Below are 25,134 nucleotides of genomic sequence, written 5' to 3' on the forward strand. Positions count from 1 at the left end.
CGTTTGAAAACATCTTTACTTTAAGAACAGTTCCGCGAAACAATGCTCAAAATATACTTCTAATGTTGTTTATAGGTAAGATTCCGCCATTATACTAACGTTTATAGCACAATTTAAAAAGAATGTTTAGTTTAAATGTTGAACTATTGTTTACAATACAAGATAGAACATTAAAACACAGCTATACCCCGATGTTTACACACTGAATCTTCAAGTTATGTTTATGACACAACACGTTACACGATTGTGAATATTTAACGTTATGGTAACGTTCGATGTAACATGTAGCGTTACTACAATGTACATGAGAATTTTATAACCTTATTTCAATTTCTGGTGCCCGGCTACATCTCGGCATGGTTGTGAGAACTGAGAGTACAGTACAGTGCTGCTACGGTTAGGTGTTGTGTCTTGAGCAGTAATTCTGGGCAAACGGTTACCCATGCATTTCGTCCTTTACTTGGTGGCACAAAATGCTTCGCGGAGTGCAGTATCTTCCGAAAATACAAATAAAATAGCACCCGTGTTTTGTCACACGGAGCTAACGATTTGTTGGAGAAGAAGCTGACACTCGAAATTTGTAATCAAGCGAGCTGTTCTTGGCACAGTGCTTCTACTCACTAGTTCTTCCCAAGAGTACAGTCGTGGCGACCACATCTTGATAAGAGCAGAACATTTCGGCACGTGCTTAAGAACCGGAGATGGTCGATATCATTACGAACCCTCTAGCATACTGCCATCATAGCCGACGGCGCAGATTTGGCACGTAATAATCTTTTGACTAAACATATTGAAAGCATACTAACCACAAATACCAGATATGCGCTTGGCATGGTGGGTTAGATCCAGAAAAATAAGCAACTGAGTGTCAAAAAAAATGAAACAAAGAACAAAAGTTGTGCGATGCTTATTGTAAAGGAAATTTCTTGGGAATAGAAATGACATTTATGAATGAAATGTGTATAGCTTCTTTTTCCGATTTACTCTTCAGCGCCAGGATCTCAGGCACACCTTTATAAAACACTACAGAATTAAATTCCAGGGTCTCCTGGTTTTAAAACGTATGGGTTGTTTCGTTTTGCATCGGACCAGAGTGTGCAGAGAACTGCTAGTTGTAAAGCTGTCGTCGGACTCACTGCGCAAGCGCGTGCTACCTAGTTCACTTTAACGCATTCGCGATGATTTCAGGTACGTAGAGTGCTGTAGCGGAAGGAAACGGTCAGTGTACACTAAATATACGTGAAGTAAGGCTGAAGCTCCGTGCGAGTCGTTTATTGTTAGTGCAACCAGCGACAGTACGATGTAATTGCAACAACAATCTACCACATCAGTCTTCTGTGGTGATCAGTGAGTGTTCGTCGCGTGTGAGGTGCAGTGAGGCTTCTTTGCCTCAACTAGCCGCCCGTTATTACGTCGTTACTGATATGTAAACGTACAGCGTCAGTCAGAAGTCTCCATGGCACAGTGGTTGCTGTAAACGCGAGCCCTTACAGCACCCCAGTGCAGTAGTATTCCTCGCCATTCGAGGATTTAAAGGATTTGGCGATGCTTAACTGCCGAACTATCTGGCTCAAGATGGAATCGGCCTAAAGACAGTTGACCGTGGATGTATGTGATATCGCTTATTGAATGAGCTATAATTCTCAAGAAAAGACACAAGTGCTCATTCCTTATATTGCAAGGCATGCTTGGACACGAAAGTAGTGAAAGAACGTGAGAGTTAAGGGTGTTGTTTTAAAAAATGCGCTTTCTGTGAAAACATTCGGAAAAAGACGAAAAAAAAATTCTGTCTTTGAGGAAAACGAGAATGTCTTAACCTTCTTTGCTAGAATGTGTGCGTTCAAATGTGGACTCTTGTGGATCGCCCAAAAGCTGTTGTGTTTAAAAAACGGCTGAAAACCACAACTATCATCATCATCATCATCATCATCATCATCATCATCATCATCATCATCATCATCAACCTGACTACGCCCACTGCAGGGCAAAGGCCTCTCTCATGTCTCTCCAATTAGCCCTGTCCTTTACCACCTGCGCCCACGATATGCCCGCACACTTCCTAATCTCATCTGCCCACCCAACTTTCTACCGCCCTCTGCTATGCTTGCCTTCTGTTGGAATCGACTCCGTTACCAGCGGTTACCTTTCCTTCGCAATACATGCCCTGCCCAAGCCAATTTATTCCTCTAGGATGTAATTAAGCCGCGTTTGTTCCCTGATTCATTATGCCATCGTGCTGTCTCTTAACGTTACACCTATCAATTTTCTTTCCATAGCCCGCTGCGTTGTCCTCAGTTTCATTTGAACCCTATTCGTTAGCCTCCACGTTTCTGCCCCGTTGGTTGAGTACCGGCAAGATACAGGTGTTGTATACTTTTCTCTTGAGGGATACTGGTAAACTGCCATTCATGATCTGAGACGGCCTGCCATATGCGCTCCACCCCATTCTTATTCTTTCAACTATTTCACTGTTGTGATCCGGATCTGTGGTCACTAGGTGCCTAATTAGACGTATTCCCTTACACTTCCAGGGCCTCGCAATTTTGAGCTAGTAAAAAAAAAACGTAAGAAGGGCTTGTCACGTTATGGGAGCGAATAATGTTTCCCAAAAGTAACTATTCAACACAAATCCAAACTGCACAGTCAGCTACGACTGCGGTATGCGGCATGAAAACCATTTCCAAATGTAGCGCTTTGTAGCATTTAGGCTTTATCCTCACTTTGTTTTCTATTATCGGCTTACATAAAAGGAGAAAAAAATATAAGCTTCACTGCTTCTTTCATTAAAGCACCTGGCAATTCCTGGGAGTGCTTTCAGATGCAAAATTTGTACCAATGCATGCCATGAGCAACACACTGTAACTGCAAAATAATTTTTGCCCCAGAAACACATGTTACGCTCCGAGACAGTAATTTCACATATTGCGACTTCGAATACATGCGCTGGGCATGGAATTTTTTAGTTTTAGGCTTATTAATCAGTTTCAGTTTATTATTACAACGTGTAGCGACATCGCGCAGCCAAACAATAATATTACAGACGAACGTGTAGTAGCCATTAACAGAAACTGGAGCCTCGAATGGTATTATAACGCCAAGAAGAAATTTAAACACCAGCGATTCAAAGTGCCCCGCCTAGCAGGGCTCAAAAATCAACATTTTTTTTACGTTTTACGTGAAGCATTGGTACTTTCTTTTTGATCGTAGAAGGGATTTATCATTACGCCATGCAGCTTGGTTTTACAGCATAGCACTGCACTCCGAGCAATCGAGAGATGCCTCGAGTCTCGGCGCTGGGACGCACTGTATGATTGATACACACTGCCGAAGGCGTAGCAGGTACGAGAAACAAATTATCGCTGCATGCTTTGGAACTCATCACCATAATCATACTTTATTTTCATCGTGCGATACGTTGGTGTACATACATAGGTATCAGTATTACAGTTTGAGGTCCCGACGCAAACACTGTCCTGAGCTGATTGGAGCAACACGGATAATTTAGCTAGTTGGTACATCATTTTAACACTTTCAAAAGCGCTGCGACAGGGGACACCAAGAGAAAGAAAGAAAAAATAAAAACGAAGGACGAGTGCCACTATCAACTGAACAAGAGAAAGAAAGAAAAAAGAGAAACGAAGGACAAGCGCTACTATCAACTTCAGTTGTTAGTAGCGCTTTCAGTTGATAGTAGCGCTTGTCCTTCGTTTTTCTTTTTTTCTTTCCTTCTCTTGGTGTCCCTTGTCGCAGAGCTGATTGGACGCTTGATTATTTTCGAAGGTCATGCTTATTTTTTTGTATTTAACTTAGTAAAGTAAGCTATTCGCTTCCTTCCCGTCGTGCTGTCTGTCAGAAGAAATCGGCTATTAAGCGCTGAGTCGTGTTGTACTAGTTAACAAGCAGCGGTGTCCCGTCCAGAGGCATTTGGTGTCCACCCTGTGCTCTTTTTTGTTGGCTGGCTGTTTAACCGAATGGAACCACTTGTACAGGCTTCTCAAGAATAACGACGAGGTGGAGTTTTGTGAGGGCGGATGTAGTATGTTAACTAGGCTAGAACTATTATAGATTTGCCAAAGTATGCTCGTGGCACTGGGGACTGCGTCGGCGATGGCGTGTACGTGATGACATTAGTAGGCTCATGCCGTAGGGCTATAACTCTTGGATTCTTGGATAGTCGCAGAAGTAAGTGAAAGAGGTGAGGGGGTCGCTTTGTCTCGTCTGGGGTTAGCTTAATGGAAGCGCAGATTTGCGTGACTAGTGCTCATTTACTGTGCTTTTCACAATCGTAGATACCCTGCTAGATAATGGTCGAAGCTAGACAAGGCCGGCAGCTGTTCCAATAAACTATCGTTACTGTGTGTTAACAAATACCCTGCCGCTGCCTCCGTGAGCTTCCCCGAGGTACCGGATCCCGATTCGCCCTCACTGTCATTGAACAAACTTCACCTTCTGTGCATAGCGCATTGTAAACAAAACTGAGCTCTCTTGGAGAGGGTGCAGTACAGAACTAAATACCTTTGCAGAGTGAATAGTACTACTCACTATTCTCAAGATAGAACATCGTTGTCATGACCACATGCTTTATCTCGGTACCACTGGCCAGGTAATAATAAAGAAGATATTCCCGCTAATATTGCTTATGCTAGTCTTTCATTCTTCTTTCTTTATCACCACCTGATCCAGTTATCACCTTCTGTTTCGCGTGTGGTATTAACTTTTGCTGGTTACCTTCAAGGTAATGCGAGGTGTCTGTGGCGCTGCAGAATACCACGACTGAATCTTTATTTGTGCCGAACGAGGTTCTCCGGGTCGAAGCTTTGTGACTCATGTGGCAAAACTGAATCCCTTTCTCCTCACCTCTCGGTGGTTGGCTCCTCTGCGTAGATTTCATCTGGAGCTGCCCCTCGCTCGGTTAGGGCTTTTACTTTTTATTCCGGTCCTTCTCTCGTTTGGGGCAAGCGCCAGGGGATAAGTTCTAAATTCAGCGTGCGGTTGTCTTCATAATTACATCATTGCGTGTGAGACTTTTTTGGTCAGTTATAATTGTCTGAATTTTTTCCATCACAACAAAAATTTCACCTATGTCAATCTTCATTGTTTTTAATATTTGAATGTGCAAGGAACCCTGGCCTATCCCCCACTGTGGGTATGTGCCTTTCCTACAAAGGCCAACAAGCTCCTGCAACGTTGGGCGTAGTTCACTGAAGTCGGCGCGGCGTATCTGGAGGCCTCCCAGTCTCTTTATATGCACTGCGGCCGACAGTGGTGGTGATTCTGATCCGGACAGCCACCAGCTGTGTATCTTGCAGTCGCCGAGCTTTTTTCTTTAAAGGGTCCAAGTTTGTTAGCAATAAACAACGAAGTCTTGTAAAGCGCATGTGTGGGCCTTCTTGCCTGACTGCCGTCTCTGCTAAGTAAGGATTTGGGCTAACGAGTTGAATAAATGTGGTAATTTAGGACTCTGACACATGCGCCACTCGAGTTTACTTGGATGCTATAATCTTCATTCTTAGATGAAGCTAATGTGTGGAGATCGGGAAACCTGCCATCACATCGAGGAATGCCGAATTTTTCGGTACATCCGCAACTAGCGCCATCTGCTGGCTGCCCCTAGCGACCACAACGCAACAGAATGGGAATATTTCAAACTTTTAATTAAAAAAAAATACTTGAGAGCCCCGAGACAGATTCTGTGCGAACAAGGTGATTATCGTGGATGACTCTTCCACCTAGATGCAAAATCATATAGCATCCCATAAATTCCATGAGTGATTTTGAGTTTTCAGTGCACACTCCACTCGATGGCAGCCGGGAAAACTAGAGGCGTTTGCCCAGATTTCCATGGCTTGGATTAATTTGTGGTACATTGAAGGTTTGAGTGTTTGTCCAACGGCGTCACGGCTAAGCTTGTGTACCTGACGGTGTATTACTTGAAGTGCCAACAGTATTTTACGAGCTGACAACACACCTGCTGACTGTAATATAAAGTACACAGAAGCCGGAGCTGTTTAATGACACAAAAGGAGCGTGATAGTTCAATTAGATACCACTCACGACCGCAGAAGCTGCTGGTAAAAAAATCGCAATTTTACCGCTGTTGAAAGCCACGGTGCCACGGTGTTTAGAGGTCATTGAGCTGGGCGGCTTCATAACATCATCGTAAAATCGATACGTAAGATTATGAAGATATAATCCTGGTAGCAGCACCGCGTCTAGATCAGGCAAAAATGGCAACATGGCAATGTGTTGTGCGATGTGAGTGCAAGTTGAAGAACTCCAGGTGGTCGATACAATTCCGAAGCATTTCACTGCAGCGTCTTTTTCGCTCTGCCTACTCAGGTCCAGGATTCTTGGACAAAAAAAAATTGAACAGTGGAATATTGTAAGGTACTGTCATAGAAAAATTAAAGGCAAACGCCCATTCTTCCAATGCGTAGCAAAATTTTTCTTTTAAAGTTTTCCCTTCGCTCGCACCGACCTGTTAAGAGTGCCATTGAAAACCAAAGGGGAAAGTTTCTGAGAACGGGAACAAAATACAAGCCTGCGGAGGGGAGGTTTGCGGATATATTTGTTGTTATAGTGAAATTTTACAATATGCGAAAAAAACGTGTTCATAAACTGAAGAAACGTTCATAAACTCTTTCCCGTTGAAAAACGCTTATGCCCACAAGTGCTGCGTATGCTCACACTTTCTCTCACCCCTTCATCCTCCTCTCTCCTTCACTGCCTGGTATAGGTGTCCACCAGGAGTATGATAATAACAGCTACTTTACTCATAAAGTGATCTGCACTTCAGTTTTCATATGGGCGTCACATGTTGGCTCTCAGGAGCACTGGTGTTGATTCTTGTGGAACTTTCGAACGCCGAAAGGCTGTGGGAGTCGGGAGTGTAAAAATTACGCAGTCGGATTGAACGAATGTTTGATGAAATGGCGCGTCGACCAACAGTGGCGAAAACTGCAGCACAAGGCCTGCAAAAGCATCTATTCTAGAGCATACAGAAAGAATATGTGCTTTAAAATTAGGAGGAGAGAAGCTGTCCCCATTTTTCTGTTACACACAGACTTCAGTGAGGACCAGAAAACCACTATAAATGATTTATTGTGTACATACCGGAGAGCCGGCAGAAATAATTTCTTCCATAATCGGCCGAAAAGCACTCGGGCTCAATGGCCTAAAGCGTAGCTGGATTGCTAAAGGACGCAGTTTGTAGCCGTCGAAGGCGACACTCCTCTGATTTATGGAGACCCTTAGCGGAGCTCGGGAGTGTCTGCCTCGCAGCGCGCAAATGCTCTTTTATTTTGAACAGCGGAAATTTTATGGCCAGAAGGCAAACATCCCAGAAGGCAAACTTATACGATATGGCATGGGCTTGTCTGAAGCGGAATTCCCATCATAGATGAGGCAACATGGGAGAGCCGGGAGGCGGCCCTGTCCAGCTCGGACCTCGAGGAACAGTGAGTCCTCGTCGAAAGAGCACGCGCAGGGGCTTTTATAAAAGCTGTCCCCGACTACGGACCCGATAAGTCTTCCCGGCCCCGGCCTTGTTGGTTTTCAATAAACGTTTCCATCATCATTACATAATCGCCATGCATATCAGCGGAATCGCCTGGAAACAATGCCGCGTTGGGTGGTGGTCGGTTGGCGCAAGACAGGTCTGTGTATATGACAGATCTTTGTGCGTATACGCCGGAGTGGTATATGACGCTGCCTGTCGTCATCATGACGTCACAGACTCGGCGGCCTTCGTCAGGCTTAGTGGAGCCCGAGAATAAAGCAGCATGCGTAAAGCAGAGGCATCTCTTATGTCTTGCGGAGTAAGTGAAAACAAGAAAATCGAAGCCAGGCGGCGCCCGTTGCTGTTAAAGCCTGCCGTCGTGCAGACCGAAGTCAGGATGGTCCTGGCCCACAAACGGCTGGTCGTCGCTTCGAAGAAGTTCTAATTATAACCTCTTTGGTCGCATTGGAGAGCTACGTCCTGTTTATTGAATGGCAGCCCAGCTGGCAGCCCACACAGCGCACCATAAATAAAAGCAGAAACGCAAGGCGATCGATGTTCACGCCTGATTTTTTTTCTAACAATTTCTGACGCCCGGTACTTCAAGGTTAAAGCAGCTGAAGGTAAAAGATTATCAGGAGCTAAACTGGCACGGAAAGAAAAAGACCGGACGAGTGCGCAATTTTAACCTCAGCCATGTTTGTTGGTGAGAATGCGTCGCGATGTTGTTGACAGAAGACAGACGCTGGCTTCAGCAACAAATGTTACATGAAAGTCTCCGCTCTCTTTACTTGCAGTAAAAAGAAAAGGCCGTCCCATTCCTGACCAATTGCCACATATGTTACTAGCTTCTCAAAAACTGGGTGTGGCAGGGACACCAGCTCTTACAAGCAGAAGTTAACTAACCTTATCAGCAATGCGCACAGTGTAACTATTCCTGCCAGCAAAGCTTAGCAGCAAGCACTGCCTTTGAAGTAGCAACTGGTCCTAACTTGTGTGTGGATGCCTAGTTGTGAGTACATCCTTAGTCAAGTACGCATTACTTCCCCTCACGTGGCAACTGTCTCCATATACGGGTTAAGACATAAAAAGCCCTCAGTGAAAGCAAGTAACTGAGAGTCATTTTTGCATAGTACGGTCTCCCAAACACTTGTCTCGAGCACTCGAACGGCGCTCTCTGTTGTTCATTAATGACAATCACAGCTGCCTGGCGGACACGGTTTACCTTTTAAAAAACATGAGTTAAATACGATCCATGGAGATGTGCATGTACGGTGAGGTGTTTTAACCTCCGGGCCACTTGTAAATGACGTAAGTGTAACCCCCATGGTCCGTTCGTGAGCTCTTAAGAAGTGCGTTTTCATTTATTACATTTTTATTTATTTACATAACACTGCGGACCTCATGTGGTCAAAGCAGGGAGAGCAGATAGCAAAAACACCTTCAGTAAGCCATAAATTTGTGCGATTTATAGAATGTTTTCTCACATGGCACAAAAGAGCCAAACAAAAAGTCACTAGTGTACATTGTCGCTTCGCTTTTTTACAGTGCACGTGCTGCTCAGCGTCCTTTAAAATTTTTTACTCATGAAAATAGTTGCAGGCAACAAATTCCATTCGGTTATTGTACGCAGAAAATACGAATATTTGAACAAGTTTATTTTCGCCAAATGTGGTCTTAAGGCGTGGATGTGTTGGTGACAAGTTTTTCGCGTCGTTGATGGTGTAACACAAGATGAAGAAGAAATTACGAGCTTTAATTGAATAAGTGAATAAAGAAATACTAGGCGAGCAATTTTACGTCTTATTTCAAGCGGTCTTAATTTGTCGGTCATTAAAGCAGATGGGAAATCAGCTTTCTTAAATTTATTATAAATGAATCGCACAGCCCATCTTTCCATGTTTTCTGTTTTCACTATATCTTTTTTTGTGTATGCGTCCCAGTCTACAGCCGCATACTCAAGTTTTGGCCTAATTAGGGAGTTATAGGCCAGCAATTTTACACTTCTGGGCGTTCCTTTCAGCTTGTGTCTTAAAAGACCAGATTTTTTTTTCCAGCACAGATGAGCACATATAATCAATATGGTCGTTCCAGTTTAATTGTGAATTAATTATAATACCAAGGTATTTGCATTTTTGAACTTCTGAACTGGGAGTGTTAGAAACAGAATAACTAAACTGAAGAGCATTCCGTGTTTTTTTTGTCATACGCGAGAGCCCAGTTTTTTTCAGGGTTTAGCTCCATCGCTGATATGTTACACTACGAGACAATTTCATTCAAGCATAAACATCATTTAGTAACATTTGGTCAGCAGCAGAGTGTATTGGGATGTAAAGCAAGGAGCCTTCGGCAAATAAACTAATGTTAACTTTACTATCAACCGCCACATGTGACGAGTGTATATGTTTGAAAAAGGGTTATGCTAAAACTAAGCAAAAAAAAAAACAACAGAATTTACTTGTCCCATATGTTGCTAAGTTCTCAAGCGCCGTGTGTTTCATGGTGTGGCGTGTAAATTTTGGAATATTAAGCAATGATTTCAATAGGATCAGAGTCCAAAACGATTGACATCTGTCAGCAGTGTGCTGGCTCCAATACAAACAGTACTGAGCGTCAGACGTGGTGCCAGTTAAACATGCACAGTACTCAAGGCAATGACGTGGAGCAAGCAATGCTACGCGGCACACATACACATATGCTGGAGCAAAGAAAACCAAACCACATTTATGAAAGGCTCACACAACCGCAATGCGCTCAGTTATAGCATGGAGTAATTCTTTTCCACCTTATCTATACCTCGCAAATTTGGCCCTTCGTTTGAGTCGGTTATTCTTATCAGGTTAATTAGAATGTGCGGTCCCAGAAACGTTAAATTTGTCATTATGCTGACGCAACACACACACACACACACACACACACACACACACACACACACACACACACACACACACACACACACACACACACACACACACACACACACACACACACACACACACACACACACACACACACACACACACACACACACACACACACACACACACACACACACACACACACACACACACACACACACACACACACACACACACACACACACACACACACACACACACACACACACATATATATATATATATATATATATATATATATATATATATAGTAGAAAAGCCAGTTATTAAAGTACTGTCTGTGTCATTTAGCTTATGTATCTTTCTTTGTAAGGGTAAGGAAACGGTTGGTAACAAATTAGCAGTGAACAACTTGATTTCATAAAACGTTGCATTAATTTTTAGTGACTGCTTTTAGGAGCGCAGTGGGCAACAAGTGGAAATGTGCTAACGAGAAATGAGGTTTAACATGCAGGTGCACCAACGTTATTACGTCATTTCTGTAAGTAGTAGATCACTTCCCTCCCTTGACTATATTATACTGTTGAGTAGATTTGAACTGATAACTTTAGGAAAGGACCATTTAATCGCCGTTTTTTTCGCCATTCAAAAGCTCTTATGAGAGATTTTTGAGTGCTAGTGAACTACTTATCTTTAACCTATTAATCTGGATATTTAGACAAATTGATTAATGGTTAACTTTGTGCTTACGTAATAAACTATTTATGAAATAAACATCGGTGATCGAGGAAGAAAAAAACGGCGGTGCGTTAAATGTAACTCGAAAGCTTGATACACGTGTGACTTGGCTTAAAAGGGGCAAGTTCCGTAGACTGTGTGGACAGGACTGGATTACGAAGTTTAAGGGAATGTGGCAAAAAACAAGAGGAAAAAATTTCAGAAAGAGCGCGCGAAACTAAGCAGAAAATGAGCCACATTTCAAGTGTCAATAATTAGGTAGTATGCAAGCGCAAGGAAAATAGCAACGCTCTGAAAGCCGTTTCTGGTGCCTGAATCCATATACGAAGTGTTTAAACTGTGTTTCCTCGTGCGAAATTGGAGGGGATACTTAAACTCCGCCCTAAGAGTGAGACGCGGTAGCGTTCTGGGTTAATTCACAAATATGCAGAAGGTCATTCTGTAGTTAACATTCATAGACGCCTCAGAGTCCTCATACCCCTACTGGCGCAGAGGTGCAGCGTTTAAGCAATGCGCCACTGCCCTGCAATGGTAGGTGCTCCGAGCGGTGGGCCTTGTGCGGCCCAGGTTGCTCTTCTGGAGAAACGAGGCATTAATCTAACCACCACCTGCTACGGTGGGCAGTTCGCTCGCGAACCCCTGTGCAGGTTGTGATGACGTCGCAAGGTCACGTGATCTACGTCGCTCGCCTGCCTCTTTGGTTGTTCTCTGAGGACCACCTGCCAAAGTCATGCTTGTTATTTCTCGCTCCCAACGTCGACACCAGATTTGTTGGTGATCGGCGCTTTTAAAGTTACCTTGTTAAAAGTACTTCTCCTATGGCACCAGAGTGAGTGAGTGAGTGAATAAATTTTATTGCTCTAATAAAGAAGTCTTGCTGCTTGCCCGATGAGTGCCGATGTCTTCCAGGCTGAGCGTGGTTGGCGCCCCTAGTCCAAGGCACCACTGTCCCTGGCCATTCGGCATGCGTGGCTCACTAGGTCCCTTTGGACCTTGAGCTGGCTGCTGGTTAGCCGGTCCTCCCACTGCTCCGCATTTGGCTCTTTGTTACCCCGGAAAGCTACATTGTGTATGCCTTCCCATGGGATATGATACAGGGTGGGGGCTACCCCGCACCACGGGCATGTATCGCAATACTGCTCCGGATACATCTTATGTAGAGAATACGGTTCGGGCCAATTTTTCGCAAAAAAGGACAAAAAAAAACTAGTACCCAAGCGACAAAGCAGAGGTTCCATTTCAGCCAAGGCCACCCATGCTAGCAACCCTGTGCGTCCGCATGCATCGAGCGAGTACGAGTCGGCGAGAGTACCGTGACAGCAGCGGCGGCTGTCGTCGCGTTCTCGACGTCAGCGTGCTCCCTGGAGGACGGGGACTGCTCTTGGGACCCTGTGCCGAAAGAGAAGCGCCACTCTGGGTGAATGGGACGGACGTGGAGTGTCATTGCAGGAAACAGCAACCAGACAAGAGAGGGGAAAAAAAAAACGAATAAGGCGACGTGTGTCGCACCGTTGAAGTGCATCAACAGAATAGAGAATAACGTGCTTGTCAGGCCAGCCTGCGCACTTTACCTCAGTAGCACAATTTGTGCTATAGCTGTGGCAGGCAAAAGCAGCCTTTTGTTGGTTTGGACCATCACTTCAGCGGACTCAACGCATTTATATTTTAAGACACATTTTACGATGATCTTTTTTACACTGCAGATAATTTGTTGAGAACCGACGTCGTCAACGTTTATTTATTTGTATTTCTTGAAACACATCAATTAAATTTTATTACAGTCGGGATAAAATATTCGCAGTAACTTTTAGCTGCGCAACATTTTTAATAAGTGTCTCGTATAACACTTGCGTCCCTGTACAGGAATATGGGGGAGTCCTATAGGCTGGAAACATCGTTAAGCTACAATGCCAGGGTGAGACGGCACGTCAGGCTCACACAAGAACTTCACGTTCAATTACTCTGCATCGTTTCGATCCTGCTATTTCTTCATTCGGTGACAATGTTATGCTTTTATCCCAGGGCAGAGAGTTTAGAAGCGAAACAACCGCTGACCACACTCACACCGCCGAAAGAGGGACGTTATAGCGGTATTTTATGCTGCGAATTAAGAAAGCGAACACTCCAGCAATACTCGGCATGCGCTATTGCAACCAACCAACAGTGCGCACACTCTAAATACAAATGTGTATATAGGAAGAGAGCTGTCCCCCAGTGCACAGCCTTTTATGAAAGGGTGTGCGCGTGAGGGCATCTTACTCGCTTCTTAGGTAAAGATAGAGACAATCTTATTTAGAGTGCAGGGACGACCTTGACGCAAGCGCTGACCTCGTTCAACGAGCCAAACGTCTATTTCTTTCCAAATTGTAACAAGGCTTTCGAGATATAAAACACACGCCTTGATCATTCATATTGAACGTTTCCACAAGGCGAGTCCCGTAATTCGATATATTTAAATATGAATTGTATAGTGTGTATGGAGTCGGTATGGACATTTTGGAAAGCGCTTATGAAAACTGACGGACTGCATATGACGTCATGCATTATATGCAAGTTATACGGCATTTTTTCATGGAAAGTTTATGGACTCCATACGAAAGCGTATGACTGTGTATACATTTTTCTACGTCGTATGGACTCCATATTACTATTATTCCATAAGTTACTCGTATGGATCGTTTCAGTAGGTATGACCAGGTATACTCCTTGTTTCTGCGTGCGAATATAGCTTTCGAACATCAAAAATAGCCAGGCAAATTCTCAGTGTTCACATTAGGGATGCATGTATTGGGGAAGCTGGCCTCTCCTCTTCCCTTTCCCCTCACTAGCGAGAAATTTTACAATAGAAAGCCAGGCGTAACCCTATTTTTTTTTTCGGCGAAAAAAGTATAAGGAATATTTAGCTCGAAGGGAACTGCCCCCCCCCCCCCCCCCGCCCCGCGTCCCTCTTCTTGAAGAGTGACCCCTGAATCCACCCATGGCTAACATTACATTAAATGTGCGTGTGTCTGCTGTTCTCCAGAATTAAAAGCAAGTAAATAACTTTCAGGACCATCCACAGTACCACAAAGCTTATAACAAAGCATACGCACTGTTCCATAAACATTCACCAATGAAAACGAGAAATGCATCTGCCTGGCCGGTGCTGTTATCAAATAAAGGAACATGGCTGCCCCGGGCGCAACTTTATGTTACAGTCTGCGCAGACACAGTTTTATGAACTTGACGGCCGTCCATATAACACGTTTTTCCATCTGCAAGGTTTGGCTCCTGTTGTGTGGTTGCAACACTGCACCCGAACTCCGGCAAAAAAAAAAAAAAACAGTGGTTCTAAACGATTGGTACGGAAAACCAGAAATAGACGAACAATCAGAACACCTATCCTAACCCGCTTTGACATTTATTGTTTTAATGTGGAAACAAGAAAAATTTCACAACCCGCATGGTTTTGCAGCACTTGTTTCTTGACGAAAGCAATTACTACACATAAATTGTCGAAACAAAGAAAACTGCATTAGATGAGCGTAGATGTAGTTTTTTTTCATCCGTTGACTTGCTTCCTGAGCATTTTTGTCTTGCTATATTTAACAAAGTGGGATTTAATTCCTTATTTTTTAAGTATTTGTGTAATACGCCCTATTTATTCATTGATACGGGCAAAAATTAACTGAACCTGTGCTTTTCTAGATACTGTGCGGATAAAGGTTTCCACAGCGTCACTACAGGGTCTGCCTCTCATCACTGCGCTACTCCTCCCTCTCCCATCGTATTATTCTGATAACAGCAATCAATTCAGCCTATTTCCAGAAAGTAATTTTGTTCTATTTATTGTGCAATAACATCTGGCTGAGCAATTGGTGTGCGCATCGCTATACAAGGGCCACGACTTATCCCGGTAAATATTATGAGCGCACTTGCACGAGCATTCGTTTTCTTGGAGGCTGCAGGCTAAGTATACAGCGCCGAAATAAGTGAACGGAAGACAGTAACAAGAGGCATGCAAAGTCAACGACAAGTCTAAGCTGTGCTGTTTCGGCGACACATGGCCGAGAGTGCGCCTTGAGCGAGCCCACGCCCTTCACCGAAAGCACGCCCATCTCAGCAGCGCAAATCGGGCCGAGCGCAGTCGCAACGTAGTACATGTATACGACCATTCAGAACGGCGCACTGCGCGGCGGGACTGCCGAGGGGTAGTTTCAAGTGAAGAACAGTTCGGCCGCTCACCTCCGCATCCACACAGCGCTAACGAGGCGAGGACGAAGGCGACCAGTCCGGCTTTGAACGACGTCACCGGCATTGTCGCGTTGCAGCCGCAGTCAAAACGCACCCGCCGACGTCGGGACACGACCCACAGGACACGCTCCACGGAGTGTCCCGAAAGCGAACATCTGCACTCTCGGGCCACCAGTCGATAGGGGATAAAACGAACCGAGCAAGAAAGGGAGCGACGCCGCCGTTCACTGCGGCGCCGTCTGCTACGGGTGCTTCCCATTGGCTGCTCCCGGAGCACGTGACCGTCGATGAGCGCTGGGATTGGCAGGGGAGCGCGGGACGCTCGTGACGTGGCGCCGCCGGCGCCGGTGACGTAATCATTCGCGACGGCGGCCTCGTCTGCATCCCGAACGGGAACGTGGAGCGCCCATTTTTTGTGTTTGTCCGGTGGAGGCCCCTTTTTCCCTCCTGTCTGCCCCCGGCAGGCTCTTTCCTTCCCTTTCTCCAGCGCGCGCCAGTATTGGCGCGGTTGTATCGAGCGTTGATAGCCGTCCTCAGGCGGCAATATACGCGAGTAGTCGAGCCGACTGTTTATTAATCGCGCTGGCGTGCTAGTTCAGCAACCCTCTGCAAATGAGTTTTCGCCGAGGGGTCTAAGTCGCTTGGTGATTTATGCGTTATACATTTATATATTACTTTCTTGCTACATAATTGAACTAGTATGCAAATGTTTGACGCGTAAATTTAATTTAGATTACGTTGCAGTTTTGCGACCTAATTTAGACCAGTTTCCGCGTTGCAGGTTTCTTAGCTTCTGTACTTACTTGAGGCACGTCGCTTAACCAGTATTACTTAGTTTAGCCACATTAGCAGTGCTGGCGCAGCTTAGCAAGCCCTGATTTACAAAGCGCTACTTTTCGCTATGACAAAAAACAAATTTTCGCTCTCCTCTGCAGTCCCAAGTGCCTAGGAGAACAAAGTACCCGAGCAATATCTAGGCAGTTTGCATTGTTTTTTATTGTTTTGTAAATGTTTCTGCAACCAAAGTGTTTGACGACAACCACAACTTCTTGTCGTCTAGTTTTTAGAAACATGACGCACTTTTACATAACTAGACAATGATAGAATCACCGTTTTATGAATTGCTCATTTGTCACTGACATCAGAGCTAGAAGTCTTCTCTATCCATAATATGGGTGCGGTTTTTTTCGCAACCATTCAAACTTTTCCCTGCTGCTGACGCTGTCTACCTAAAGCGACAAGATAGCGCTATCCTACCTATCGGAGTTCTTTCAACGATGAACAAAGCACGGACAGTCAGCAGATTTGGCACGTTCGCGCTGACCGCATCGTGGTTGCAATGGTGAAAAGAAGCAGTATGTATATTTGAGGATAGCTGCTCACTGCCTTCCGGCTGTCATGTTTAAATATTGACATTAGGGCAGCCATCTGCATAGCTCGATGAAGCTCATCAGAGAAAAAATTTCATGAATATTTATAATATATTTAAAATATTTGTAATCTATACAACGCATATTACAGGTTTTGTTTGAATGCCATTGGTACCATAAAATTCTGTATGCTTTACTATTTTGCCGGCGCGAAATACTATTTTAAAACGAAGTAAACGGCCGTCTCTGTTTACTGGTAATACCGTGTGCGCATCATTACGTGAATATGGGTGGTGTTAACTGATTTGATGAAATAGCTTTATCAGTAAACCAACCAATTCCCCTCCTATTATACTACAAGTAATAAATTCTCCTCCACGGCAAATGTAGTTAGGAAAATGTGATGGCCTGATACGGTACAAGAAGGAATTTAACTTCTCGCAGGTCTCATAACATCGCACTTTTAATCTGAAAAAGTATTGATGAGGTAGTGCAGTTTCAGACGCCTCGCTGCTTTGATGTCAGATTATCCTTATGCGTTTTAAATACAGTAAAGGAAATCGTATTTCTTGTTCTAGAAAATTGCGCATATACGCGTTTTCTTTATTTTTGTGTCTGAACATGCTTAACTACCCTGCATTTTTTAATAACTTTTTTTGTTGCCTCTGGGCATAAGGGGAGTTGGGAAGAAAAGAGAAAGAAAATAAAAGAGTGGGTGGGTGTTAAATGAAGGAGAAAAGGTGGGCCGATCTAATGAAGGCGAGGAGGGAGCGGTAATGTGGCCCATGCGTCCAAGCAATACGGGTTGTCTGGCTGGAGACCCGCTGCTGCCAGGTGGCGAATTCTGGTTGGCTTCAGCGCCGGGCAAACCCACAACAAGTGGTGAATGTCAGCCTCAGTGTCTTGCAAGTTGCAGACTGGACATCCTAGGCGGGGATATAAGTGGCGAAATTGAGGCCACGTCCGAGTTACGGCAGGAGTGAGGGCAACACCCCGACCCGGATCCTCCGGAGCACAACCTCCTATGCACGGGTAAGACCGCGGGGGAGGGTTATCGCGCACGCAGGGACGAGAGGACGTGTGCGGCGCCGGAGGTGTTTCTTTCTTGTGAGAAGGAGGGTAGCATCATCCATGCTGAGGAATCAAGGCATTGATGTGGGAAGGGTAGCCAAGCGGGTTGCAGAATCTGCAGAGCTTTTGGAACACAGCAGGTCTCGTGGGACCCACTCCATTCGAATGGCTTGCGGGATGCGACCCGCCAGGCGATGTACATTCTGGGAGATTTCTGGGCTACGGCTGACGCGTTGGAGTAGAGACGTGTTGCTTGAAGGGCGGCAGTGCGGATGACAATGAGGGCTGTAGGGAGGAGGGTAACTGCGGCTACAGAGCCAAGCGCGTCTTGTATAGCAACCAGCTCAGCACAGAAGAAAGGAGGGGTTTCCGCGAATCAAAACCGGGCCGTCTTGTTAAGTGCAGGCTTGCAGGGACAGTAAACTGCAGTCGTTGTTTCACAGCCCTGGATGACGACTGAGCCGCGGGGTAGGTGGATATCTTGTTCCGAGATTCGCTCCCGAAGGGACGATGCCGCATAAGGTGAGGTTGGGCGACGTAGATCGCTAGGTTTGTTGTCGCTCTGCTGCACAAAGTCCAATGGAGGAAGAACTGACGGTGGCGGCGACAGAATGGTGTGTGAGGAAGCAAAGGTCCGGAGTGCTCGCGGTGAATGCAAAAGGGTGGCCTTACGGCTACGAGCATCACGGCGCTGCTGCACCATCTCATCAACGGTGTAAAGCTGAGCATTATCTTGAAGCGCCACGAAAGGTGTGATGCATGGAAGGCAAGTGATGGTTCTCATAGCCTCTCGATTGACGGCGTCCAGACGATTCCACTGAGCCGCCCTGTTTAAGTGTTGGAACTGTGCTTGGTAAATGAAGCGTGGTAAATGAGCCCTGCATTCATTCAGGACTTCTATGCCTTGGTCGGTTTCCTTGTATCCTGAGCAGTAAAGAGAGCTTTGTAAATGGTGTTGGTTATTTAATTAGACTACGAAATTATTGTTCTAAGGTACTACAGTCGCAAACTGTGCCATGCAAAATGGCTATTGACGGAAGGAAAACTGTCAAGGAGAGATGTTGCCATAATGCGAACATTGGTGATATTTTTCACTTGACACCATAGTGGGCGTTTCCTAACTAGCACGCTAGCCAATGTCTGTGAAATTATTTTTGCAGTTTACATATTAATTTGCGTTTACAGTCAATACATCCTTCAAGGAATGCAGTTTTATATATTACAAGAGGTAATATTAGTGCGTTTATTACCTTAAGGAAAGCATTTACTATTATTGCTACCTGGACATACTTCTGCCCACGCAATAACCCAAACTTATTATGGTTATGCCCCAAACCAAGCACAGGTCTGATTCTTAATCATATGAGCAAAAACGAGGTGTGTTATAAAAATGTACGGTTCTTAAATTTCGCCAGCCGGTGGCCTGTGCGAAACTGTAAGGGCGCTTTTATGGCTTCGCAGGCTAAATTATTTCATGGCCACTAGATGGAATTTGACAACTCTGAAACGATAACTTTACATGTTGTTTTTGCGCACCAAAAGAGCTACGCTTACTCAATTTTCTATGGTTTTTATGTGGTGCGGAACATGGTAATTTGTTGTTGGAAGGAGATTTTAAACACTGCATTAGAGGATTTAGGGACTGACGGTTAAACACGAGGCTGTGCTTTTGATTTTTTCATATTTTTGAGAACCCCATAAAGCTTTTTTTGTAAGTTTTCCGCACTGGTCTGTATTTCCTGCTTTCCTTCCCCGTTCAAGCCATGACCAGCGTGATTTTTATCTTACTTACTTTTCTTAAAATGATATGCCTCTTCATAAATAGCGTCACTTTTATGTTAGACTTGAACCTGTTCAGTTGACTAGGGAACTCTTGTTTTACCTCTCTGTACAGTTCTTCGAAAAGGTAACTGAATTCTTTGATCATTGTTAGAGTTAGGGTTAACCAATGTACGGTATCACATATAGCCCCCGTTACGGTAATTAATAATAGCATTGTTACTACTGTGATAAATGGTTTACCGGTAATTCCCAACAACAGAAGCAGTCGATGCTTGGAGAAATGTTTTAATAAATTGTGCTATAATTTAAAAATGTTTCTGTTCTGCAGTGATAGCAAAGATCTAAAAAGGTTCTTGCACAGGTGCGGTTATTACTGTCACTGCAGTTGCTGTGGCTTGTGCCTGTGTTTTATGCGTTCGTGCTGTCTTAGAAAAGGGCGGGGGGCGGTTGTAAAAAGGTAGTAAGTCCAGCAATTTCTTATTCGGACTGTTTTTACTATATTTTATTCAATATTTACCGCCCTTCGCGCGTTCTTACTACCTGTGGTCGCTTGTTAGTACATGGTTAGTAACCGTTCTGGAATGAAGAAGATGGTCATGAGCCGACGCCAAAGACGACGAAGCTCTTGAGGCCACCGGCTCCAATGACGGGCTCTGGAGGTGCGTTATCATAGCGATGAGTCCCCGTGTAGCAACGTCGCTACTTTGGGTGGAACTAAAAGCCATCACTGCCAGCCAGAACCCTGAATGACCCTACGGAACGAAAGGACCCATCCAAGCACCTCGAACAGCGGACGCGAAGCTTTTTAGACTGCATCCTGAGAAACCCGGATGGTCCTCCGGAGAAGATGTCCACTATCTCGCAAACAAAAGTTGACACCGCGGAAGGCTCGGATGCGGAGGCCACCGACAACCGCGTCGTGCTGAAGCTGAGGAAGCCGATCAAGAGCCAGCGCCACGTCGCCTGGCACCAGGACACCGTCGACAACGAGAACCTGAACCGGCGAAAGACGAAGTTCTGCTATGTGTACGTCAAGCCACTCAAGTTTGGCGAGAGCTCGTCAGATAGCGAGGACGAGGAAAGCGAGCACTGCCACGACCACGTCGAACCTGGACAGAAGGGATCGGCGCTCTCCGGTACAGTGACTACAGTCGAAGACTCAGCGACGGGTGCTGCTGCGCCGACAAACACCGAAATTGAGACTGTTACTAGCGCGCCTCCGCAGTCGGCATCTAGAGGTCGCGTCGCTTGGGCCGCGGACACGGTGGATAACGAGAACATGAACAAGTGCAAGTCCAAGTGCTGCTGCATCTTCGAGAAGCAGCGAGAGTTTGGTGAGAGCTCGTCGGACAGCGAGGTTGACGACTGCCCTAATTGCCGCGGACACAAGGAGAACTCCAGGAATAATGCGGACAATCCCACTGATCTCGTGCTGGGCAACCTGCTCGTGGTACATGGCGACGCCTCGTGAACTCCCGCCCTGTTCTGCGCGACTGTGCCCTCCACCGTGTCAGTCAAGTTGGTGTTCTAGGCTCAAGCGGGGAAGTTTTATCCACTGACATCTTCCGCGATCCTCTTGTGACGTCGAGCAGTAAATAAACAAAAAGGGCGACAGCATCTATACAAGCTCTTGATGGAAGGCTGCAGAGCCCCGGCAATGGAAAAGAGTCGTCAAGATACGAAGTGACAGGGTTCAGGGACTTTTGATTACAAGGCACTAGTGCTGCTTGAGAATATTGGCAGGGCGGTGCTGAAATAAGTGATGCACCCGCCTGCCTGCTTCGAAGCAGGAGGGTGGTACATAAGCAGCGAGTGGTTTTCCCAATTCTTTATTTTATTCTGGCGCCAGCCGTAATTTCTCAATCCTGGACACCGTCCTCTCCGACGACTCGGAATATTCCTCCCTTTCTGAATTCACGCGCCATGCTGAGCAGTGCCGCCAGCTGGCTCGCTCCTTCTTCTCTGAACATCAAGGCCTCCGCTAGCATGAGTCCGATCAAGCCAAGCCTGGTGTTCACTTCTCCGCTGGTTGATTCGTCTGGCTCTCTGTTCCGGCTTAGTCCAATCTTTCGGCCAAGCACCTCGGCCCTTACCGTATATTGGAACGTACGTCACCTGTCGCCTACCTGATCGATCCGGTGACACCTTCTTTGGACCATCGTCGCCGTGGCCGCGACATCTTTCACGTCAGTAGCTTCAGCTCCTCGCCTTGAGTCGCCAGCGTGGCTCCCTCTTTCCGCCGGGGCAGTTGGAGTGAAGAAGATGATCATGCGCCGACGCCAACGACGACGAACACTTTAGGCGGGGGAGGGGAGGTGAAACATTTATTGGATATACAGTGGATAGGAGCTATGCTTGGATCAGCTCATAACGAACCGGTCCTTACAAGCACTAGGTGGAGGTCCTCAGTTTGGGACCCCAGAGGCGGAGGCCGCCGCCCGGGAGTGCCCAAGTAAGGCTTGCTGGGTCTCTAAGTCGTGGCAGTCGAGCAGGGTCATCTTCCAGTCCTCTTGGGTCGGGTTGAGGATGGGGGAAATAGGCGGGATGGAGCGGCAGGCCCACATCATGTGATAGGTGTCCGAAGACACCGCTCTACAGTGCGGGCAGCTGCCGCTAAAGGAGGGGTAAATGTTTTAGGGCTGCCGGGAACAATAATGTATTGGTGAGACAGTGGAGAAGGAGCCGCTCATCCGCCTTCTTGAGGCCTTTACACGGGCGGGGATAGTCGGCATTTCCTGCTGCCACATTTTCTTTAGTAGCACGAAAGATTTTTGCCCTGCTTACTACAGTTCCTATTGCAAAATTCTGGCTATTCGAATGAATATAAACACGCAGAGTTGCGAAACAGGATTCGAAAAACTGCGCTAAAAGACTCAAGCCAAGCGTTGCCGTGCTAGATCGTCTTGGCTTCCTCCAGTGTCTAGTTGCGGAGTACACAAATTACGTACTTTGCGCACAATATGCAGGCTAGCAAAACAGTACTGGAAAAAGCCCAAATTAAGAAATAACATATAACACGATGATATTTTGTATTGAGTAACGGGCAACGTCTGTCATGAATAATGATCCAGTGGTTAAACTGATTTTCGCACTGCTGTTGAGTACAGCGGCTGTTATAAATTTTAACAGCATTCCGTATTGCCCTTATAACAGATGTATACGTTGCAGAGGTTTGCCTAACAGGGGAACGCGCAGTAGCGGAAGCAAATGCAACAAAAGGGATTATTGAGCGAAGCACGCCTTGCCAAAGTGGTCAACGTAAGTAGTAGGCAGGTGAAGCTGCACCAGCAGATGTTGCGAACACTGTTTTGCTTCATACTTGATAGAACACTCCAGATGTTCTTGTGCCCAATTAGCGGCTACAGCCTCTCTTCCCATCTAGTGGAAAAGATGAATATACGGAGAGTGACCACACTGCTAAATTCAAGCAATCTTCAGTGTGGCAACTTTGCAGCGTTTTCACGTCTTTATTCATGCAAATACCTCCAATGATTCTACGGGAGTATTTTGTCAGGGAGGTTAGAGAAAAGGCAGAAAAAAAAACATAGCAAAGATCAACACTGTTATACAATGCTGAAGTCAAATCAGAAGTCACACTTGAAAAATTGGCAACAGTCTATATTGAAATTCATCGTCTCCATTTCTGGCTTGTTTATTTTTAACGTATGCATGAATGATATTGTGAACATTGATGATACTGCGAAATTTATTGTATATGCGGACGGCTGCAGCTTATTTATTCTGGTACTGATATTAACGACTGAACAGAAAAACTCAATGCAACACTTAAATGTAAAACTGGTGCTGTTCTGATTGTCTCCAAATTAATGCTACAAAGAAAAGTGTAACAGTTTTTTGTTCAGGGAACAAGCTAGCTAAACTAACGCACGTTGTTAAATACAGAAGTAAAAAATTGGATTTGTAGATAGCAATAAAATCTTGGGTTACCTTCTCAACTCATCTCAGTTCGGATCGGCATGTCGGTAAAGTATGTAAAAAGCTCACTCATCAGCAGGAGTGCTATCACGATATCGATGTCTGCTTCCCATTCAGATGGGCATTGCGATATATACTGCAATAATCAGCGAACAATGAGGTTGGTGATATGATGTTCGATTGTGGGAGATTGAGTCTTGTTGCGGTTGGCTGTCGAACGTTGTATAAGTTAACAAACATATTTAATTGCTTAATTTTATTATATTGTGGTCTCCCCCACAGGAGGAGAACGGAATATTTTATTAACGGTTTTGACAACAAGCGATAATGTCATGTCAAGTTTCTTAATAACAAAGTATATTCTGGACTTCAGAAAAGTCTTAGATAGCTGTACAGGTGCCGTTACGGAAAAAAATGCAATTAAAATGTCCTGATGATTGCCGTTGTTTTTAACCGATTGTGTGATCAGACATTCTTGCGGCCCATACGAGCCACGGCTCCTCTCGGGGGCTTCAGGTGAATCGAGGACTGTATGCAGTAACTCACAGGAATGAACACAGTGTACGATTTTGCAGTACTGCATATCGCTGAAAACTGCAGCTTATTATATTCGGTGTTCTGAAAGGCTGTCTTGCTTTCGCATACTTTCTGTGTTACTAACAGTGGCTGGCGAGTGCAAATAAACTGTTTTACTTCATTTGTATTGTTTATTTGTAGTTTTCTAGTATAAAGTTAGGGAACTGTTGTCACCAGTTTTGATTGCAATGAAAAGTTTGAATAGAATAAATATGGACCACTATTAGTAGCTAAATACCGCTCGATATAAAATCTGAAAAGAATAAGATTCGTCCAGTTTCGCTCCTGCAAACTTAAATTTAAGCACGCTATTTTCTTCTTGATTCGCTTCAAGGATACAAGAGCGCAGTACTTCTTATTAGTGTCAGTGGTTGGTAACTAATAAAGGTGACCAATTAAGAAGCACCGTGGTGTCTTTGCGCCTTGCCTCCATCGAAACTGCGAGCACTGCAGTCGGCATCAAAATCGCTGCAGACAGCAGCAGAAGGTGGTAGCGGCTGACCCACCACGGCTTGCATTCGTCCACACGGGCCACCAGAAAACGGGCACTAAAGTACTCTGGGGCCACTTTTGATCAGAACGAATGGAGAAGCCAAGGCAATGAATATTTGCACACTCCTAGCGCATAACGTTTTTTGAACCAAGAAACACACTCGCGCACGCCTTCACACAGTCGATAAACACAACACGAAATTTTCTGTCGTCAAAGCAAATTTTCTGTAATATTTTTGCTCATAAACTTGTAGAAACAACACACATTTTTTATTGTAACAAGAAAATTTTGTGCATTTAGTACAGAAAAGTAGTACACAACTATCGACCACAGAAGACTACCACGAAAAAACTACAGAAGTACAGAAAAATACAAAAAAATAACAGGGAAAACCTGTCGTAGCGACACAACAAAACTTTTTTCCTACCTTTGACATGGCTATGTTGCTATTTTCGATTGGGCAATGGCTTATATTAGAAAAGCAGCGCTCACACCAAATAGATGAAAAAACAAACAGAAAAAGAGAAGCCTAAAAAACGTGGCGTATCGCTGGCGTCCACCCTCCGGCTTCCCAAGTGG

General features: G+C 45.1%; 2 protein-coding genes across 2 annotated transcripts in view; one reads left to right on the forward strand and one right to left on the reverse strand.

Annotated features, from left to right (window-relative positions):
* The window catches only part of LOC144132601 (uncharacterized), a 51,537-nt gene extending 36,036 nt beyond the window's left edge, over window positions 1-15,501 (reverse strand). Inside the window, exons 1-2 of the mRNA XM_077665128.1 lie at window positions 15,319-15,501; window positions 12,407-12,483 (exon numbers count right to left, since the gene is read on the reverse strand). Of these exons, the coding sequence (XP_077521254.1) occupies window positions 12,407-12,483; window positions 15,319-15,391 (150 nt within the window). The 5' untranslated portion in view covers window positions 15,392-15,501. The remainder of the gene's footprint in view (window positions 1-12,406; window positions 12,484-15,318) is intronic.
* A 4,661-nt stretch (window positions 15,502-20,162) lies between these two features.
* On the forward strand, window positions 20,163-22,879 carry LOC144134900 (uncharacterized). Its single transcript, XM_077667708.1, has one exon. The coding sequence runs from the start codon at window positions 20,398-20,400 to the stop codon at window positions 21,019-21,021; it is 624 nt and encodes a 207-aa protein (XP_077523834.1). The 5' UTR covers window positions 20,163-20,397; the 3' UTR covers window positions 21,022-22,879.
* Window positions 22,880-25,134: the final 2,255 nt, after the last annotated feature.

Source organism: Amblyomma americanum, chromosome 5 (genome assembly GCF_052857255.1).
Source record: "Amblyomma americanum isolate KBUSLIRL-KWMA chromosome 5, ASM5285725v1, whole genome shotgun sequence".
NCBI classification, from domain to species: domain Eukaryota; kingdom Metazoa; phylum Arthropoda; class Arachnida; order Ixodida; family Ixodidae; genus Amblyomma; species Amblyomma americanum.

Bases quoted from the DNA above. Each gene is read 5' to 3' on its own strand.
- LOC144134900 (XM_077667708.1), top strand. From the start codon at position 20,398: ATGTCCACTATCTCGCAAACAAAAGTTGACACCGCGGAAGGCTCGGAT.